General features: G+C 41.6%; 1 protein-coding gene across 7 annotated transcripts in view; it reads right to left on the bottom strand.

The window, feature by feature from the left end:
- Positions 1–516: 516 nt before the first annotated feature.
- col11a1a (collagen, type XI, alpha 1a) overlaps positions 517–6,000 on the bottom strand; it is a 92,672-nt gene continuing 87,188 nt past the window's right edge. For all 7 annotated transcript variants that reach the window (XM_042298995.1, XM_042298996.1, XM_042298997.1 and 4 more), the window contains 8 exons: positions 5,491–5,544; positions 5,331–5,366; positions 5,160–5,213; positions 4,752–4,998; positions 3,471–3,583; positions 2,813–2,881; positions 2,048–2,281; positions 517–1,836 (listed from right to left, as the gene is read on the bottom strand). In XM_042298995.1, the coding sequence (XP_042154929.1) occupies positions 1,690–1,836; positions 2,048–2,281; positions 2,813–2,881; positions 3,471–3,583; positions 4,752–4,998; positions 5,160–5,213; positions 5,331–5,366; positions 5,491–5,544 (954 nt within the window). In that variant the 3' untranslated portion in view covers positions 517–1,689. The remainder of the gene's footprint in view (positions 1,837–2,047; positions 2,282–2,812; positions 2,882–3,470; positions 3,584–4,751; positions 4,999–5,159; positions 5,214–5,330; positions 5,367–5,490; positions 5,545–6,000) is intronic.

Here is a 6,000-nt window from a genome sequence, read left to right as displayed (position 1 = left end):
AGCACACAGCCAAGACAACACAGGAGTGGCTTCGGGACAAGTCTCTGAATGTCCTTGAGTGGCCCAGCCAGACCCCGGATTTGAAACCGATCAAACATCTCTGGAGAGACTTGAAAATAACTTTACAGCGACGCTCCCCATGCAACCTGACTGAGCTTGAGAGGATCTGCAGAGAAGAATGGGAGAAACTCCCCAAATACAGGTGTGCCAAGCTTGTAGCGTCATACCCAAGAAGACTCAAGGCTGTAAGCCAAAAACCTGTTTTTACTTTGTCATTATGGGGGTATTGTGTGTCTATTGGTGAGGGAAGAAAACAATTGAATCCATTTTAGAATAAGGCTGTAACGTAACAAAATGTGGAAGAAGTGAAGTGGCCTGAATACTTTCTGCATGTACTGTAATACCGTGATGTGCTTTTTATAACAATACAATTGATGATACATTGATGCCACATCCTAAGTCCTCTCTCTTTTACAAAATAAAATGTAAAACAAACAATGCAGACATTCCATTCACTGTTGTTTAGAATCCAGTTTTAATATTTTAAATGAACCATTAAAAGCACATTAAAACATTTTCTCATTTTAGTTACAAAAATGGGTCACCTAAAGGACTTATCATTGTATTCACAGAAGGATCTGAACAGAAGATGTCTAACCGATAAGTATTTCTTTCTTAAAAAAATTCCCCACCCAAAATATATAAACTTAATTGTTTAACCAAGATATATACAGGGCATAACATCCATGGATCTTATGGTTATCAAGAAAGTTTTGAGGTATACGACCAAAAAGAAAAACGGACAGATTTTTTTTTTAAACAAACCAAAACAACAAATTGACTTAAATAAAAAGAAGAATGAATTCCATGATTGCTTAATACAAGCACAGGATCACAACATTAGTGGGATATGTTGCTATATGTGTGCTGGTGAGATGTTTCCAGTTGTTTTACCTATGGTCTTGAAGGGCAAAACTGCAAATAACCTAGAGCTTTGGATGGTCAATATATACAAAAGGGATGCATTATCATTAGAAATAGGGAATCGTTTGAATACTCATTTTATTTGCTTCATAACAGGTACACAGTATTTATTCATCAACAAAATATCATAATTATTTCTTTCTCTCTCTGTCTGTTTTTATTCATTTCTTTAACTTATATATATATTTTGTTTACGAACATTGAAATTAAGAGCCAGATGCGATTCTGATACACATGCAAGTTTTGAAAGTGGATTCAGAAAAAAACAGATTGTACAAAATAATAATTACAGTTTTTTTTTATCATCAAAATGCACCTTCTTTCTTAGCACCTCTTTATTTTGTTGTTTGAACAAGCACCATTGTAGTCATTTCTTTTGTACAGCACCTGGAGAAACCAGAAAAGAGGTGTCTCTCTCCTTTCGACCTCCCTCGTTCTTCTCCTGTTCACCCTTACCCTGCCACGCCTTCAAATGTCCTTCACCTTTGCTCCATAACAGTTTTAAGTCATGTGATTCTAGCCCTACAAGGGCAACAAGTATTTTTCTAGGTAATACATACATACATGGCAAGACATGTTCGCTACACCATTTTTTTTTTAAAATTCAAAACTTGCATGTGGCATGGAAAAGGGTGGGGGGGCTGGGTGGTATCCAAAATGTCTTGACTTTCTTTCTGACCCCACCAAGTTTTTTTGTTTTTTTAGTTAGCCAAGGAAGCAGACTGGACCCACTTCAAATCCAAACTTCTGGCTGGCATCTCCAAAGTCATACAACATGACATCTATGATGGGAACCTGATCGATTTTGGGAGTATTAATCTCTATCACAGTCTTTCCGTAGCCCTTCCTCGTCTGTAAAGAGACAATGGGGGGGAAAAAACCATTAGACAGTGTGCTTTCAGTCAATTACAACCTCGTTGGAGCTAGTAAACAAGTCCAACAAAACAATCAATGGGGCATTTACATAAGCGCCAACTCTAGGGTTGCAAAAGTCCAGAGACTTTCGCTAAAGTGCTTGAACTATCACCATTAGAGACAGGAAGTATTGAGAGGCAGCCCTTACCGCGCATCCATCTGCGAGGGCCCTGATGTAAGGGTTGTTGTCATAGGATATCTCCTCGTCGTTGGATCCTAGGAATCGCAGCGCCTTGTCATAGCTGTCGGTGGTCTCGTCGTGCCACACCACAGACTGGTGGCAGTTATAGGTGAAGTTCTGCCTGGCAGAGGCCGTCAGTAGTTTCAGGAAGGTCATCTGAACCTCGTTTATTGTGTTGCCGGCTGCGTCAACGTATGACAACTGTTTATTGGAGGAAGGGGTGGGAGAAAACAGAAAATAGATTTAGAGGTCAGAAATTGAAGCATGGGATTGGATACAATGTACTGATTAGAAGTGTTCCATCCCAAGAGTTCTTATCAAACATCTTGTCAGCATCAGTTATACAATCTCTCTCTCTCAGACCACGGCCAAATTGAGTCTTAAAGTGATAGAGCGCTTTCCTCCTCATCCTTAAGCGTCCTTCATCATTCCCAAAGTGTATGAAATGTGACTGTGATGGGTCTGAAGGGGCTGATGAGAGTTCTTATATGAGAGGTCTCGATCCCTTTGTGGCTAGCAACGTGGGGTCACTTCCAGAGACACTCTTGTCATCTTGTCTATTTGTGGCCTAACGGCCACTTCTGCAGTGCCTCTGTACTGAGGGACAGAAGACAGGGACATTGCAGAGTGGGAGCCTGAGAAATCCTCTTAGTTTAGTATTGTGGAGAGGAGACAATTATTTTGTGAGGAGAGTGGCGCAGGATGGTAGCGTGGAATCGAGGGTGCACTTACTAGTTTACCCCGCTTAAATTCTCTGAACCACGACCCTGGTATTTCTTTGGGCCATGAAGATATTCTGACCTGTGGAGCCAAACAAATGGAGCACATAGGTCTTGACAAGATCACGGAATACAACTGGTTCCTGGAATTCCGTTTTGTTGTGATGCATCAAATGTTAAGTACAATATGCAGCTAGATACCCCATACCCTCAGATCTTAACGTACAGGAGAATCACTACAGTATAGTCATTAATTGATTCCTAAGTATGTGTATATCAGTTTGTTTCTGTTTGTATACAGTTTATGTCTATACTGTATGTCTTGACAATTATGTCAATTCCAACCTTTGAATTTAATGCAACTATTTTCTTAATGTCTTTACATTTGTACAATTCACAGAGAATACAGTATGAATGTAAACGACAAATTCACAAGATCATCACAAAACAAGATCAAATGGGTATTTTTGACAGCTCGAAGTTAATGGCCAAGCAGTGAACCCAGGAACCATCACCAAACATGCATCTCCCAGTCTCACAGCCCTGACTGGCATATGAATGAAAACATCAGAACAGTATCTAGAATTGAACAAGACTATGGCTTGATTCCATGCTTTACTTGACAGTACAGTATGTGCAGGCCTCTTGGGGGAAATAAAAACGCCACTCACTCCGCTGGACTTCCTGTCTGGGTAGATACAGGTCTCTCCTCCAGCCGTGAAGTTACAGTAGACAGAGAAGGAGTCCCCTGAACATCCCTGGTTAGGATCTATCCAGTACTCGCCTGTGGAAAAACCCAATGAATCAATTAAATCTTGAATCTTTAGTTCTCTCTAGTTCCCACGACTTCACCAAGAACTCAAAATGAAACATTTCAAAGCCAAACATGTTTAACTTGAGACCCAACACGTCCCACCACGATGCCGGCGTTATTTGGACTTCTAACCCCTTTTTAAACACGATGTGTTTGCGCTACAGACTGGGTTGTGTCATTGGATTTGTCTATTACTTCTGCATCCGTTGGTACCAATCATTCGTCTGTGTGATTACCGGGCGCTGAGCTAGACCTGTGTTTGTGAGACAAGGGCGGATTCTGAAGGGTCCCAGGGCCAGCTCTTTTTTTACAAAAACGTCTGTAGAGTCTGAATGGTTTGAGCTATTTTTTTTATTGACATTTGTCAGTAAAACTCATGAATGCAACTGTTTACGTCAAATAGCGTTGTGTTCTACTTGTAGCCATGGTTGTCCTGAAAATAAAATGGTGAAATACTTACTTCATTCTGAGGCTAAACGCAAGGGCAGGACATTCAGGTAATTGAAAGTCAGACAAATGAAAAGCCGATTTTTGCTAGGGTCTCGGTACGGATCGGGTTAAACTGCGCTATGACATCCATGTGTTTAAATCATGAGAGATGAAAGGTGACGTAAATGCGGCTGGACATCATGCCACTACATCTTATGCAGCCACTACACTATTTTATTATCATCTTAAGGAGAGAAAAAGTTAGAAATAACTTTGAAAAGGTCAAAGAAGGACCTGACATTTCTCTTGTATCAATTATGGACAGTCTGTTGAATGTTAAGTATAACCCCAAGGAGGCCTTGTTTTCAGTGCTATTCCCCACAGCAACACACTCTACCTGCAAATATATAATCTACACCCCCAATATCACTGCTATGAAATAAGCAAACACAGTCAAAGACGGTAGTATTGTAGTACTGTAATATAATAGAGCAATGTACATTTGTATAATGCACAATGCTTTCTTTGATGTATTGTTTTATCCCTGTTTGGACCTCAGGAAGAGTAGCTGCTGCCTTGGCAACATCGAAATGGGATCCTAATAAAATACCAAATACGAAAGATGTCCTTATCTAGCTCAACAAAATGGCCGGCCAATCACAGCCAAGGCATTAGCATATTACCCATGATCCCCCTCTCTGTGACTCACCATCAGGGAACTCTGGGTGGGCGAGCTGCAGGTCTTTGCAGGTCCTGGCTGGGTTGTTCTGTGTGCCCATTGGGTACTTCATCCTCTCAATGTCCTGTTTGAGGTTGTTGAGCGAACCAAAGATGTCCTCCATGCCGTCTCCGTAGTCCATCATGGTGCCCGCCGCGTCCGCCTGCATGTCTGCATGTCTGCGGTTCTTCTTGGGAGACTGGATGGGCAGTGGCTGGATCACCTCGCCAGGGGGACCCTGTAGAGCAGAAAGGAAGAAGGAAAATATTGGTACGGAATCCCATAGTGTGACAGCGTATGCTTCAGATCGTTTTCTAGAAATAACCCTTTTGAATTTCACCTAATAACGTAAATGCTCTGTTTTCGGTTTTATACTGGACGCCAAAGGTTAGTACTCACAGGAGGACCAGGTGGACCGATCGTACCGGTGTCTCCCTTCTGACCAGCAGGACCCTGGAAAGAACATGGAGATATAAGCATGTTGTTAACTTTGGATCTAACAAACACTCCTTTAAATGACTGTCACCAACTTTCACCAGTTGAAACAAAGAGTGGTTGAACAGATCTTACCGATGAACCCTTAGATCCCTTAGGACCTCCAGGACCCTGGAAGAGACAGCCAAGACGCACAGTGAATAAATAGCAGAGGAATGTGTTTAAACATTATTGTGATATTTGAACTGTGAAGGTATACTATTAAGAAAACAGAGAAAGCAGGGGACTGTCTTACAGGCAGGCCTGGAGGACCAGGAGGACCGAGAGGACCTGAAGAGCCACTAATACCCTGTGAAGAAGAGACCAGACATCAGTGAGATGACAGTGGGATAAAGCAGGGTAGAATACAAGGGGAAACATTAAAAACCTCTAGCAGCGTGTTAACGAGTCCTAAAATGTTTATTTTCCTATTTGATTGTGACAAATATAGCTCAAACGGCGACGCCTGTTCCTCAAGCCTAAAATAGAGACCGATAGAAGGAGACACGTTTTTTTCCCGCCCACCATTCTTCTAAGACAGAGAAAGGGAACATTACAATTTCATTAGGCTCAACGTGAAGATGTTTAATCCATTCCATCTCTTTAAATCACGGAGCAAGGCTGCTGAAAGGCCGCGGCGGGTCTCAAATTGCATATTCACTCAATCTGCAATGTTTATTTAAAAATGGATGAGCGCCTTAATGTGGAGCTTCATCAGACTAGAGGACTGACCCTGTTCGAGTACTGCATGACATTTCTAACTTCC

The sequence above is a fragment of the Oncorhynchus tshawytscha genome, linkage group LG16 (assembly GCF_018296145.1).
Source record: "Oncorhynchus tshawytscha isolate Ot180627B linkage group LG16, Otsh_v2.0, whole genome shotgun sequence".
NCBI classification, from domain to species: domain Eukaryota; kingdom Metazoa; phylum Chordata; class Actinopteri; order Salmoniformes; family Salmonidae; genus Oncorhynchus; species Oncorhynchus tshawytscha.
The sequence above is the reverse complement of the archived record's forward strand: the minus strand, read 5'-3'. Positions and strand labels throughout refer to the sequence as shown.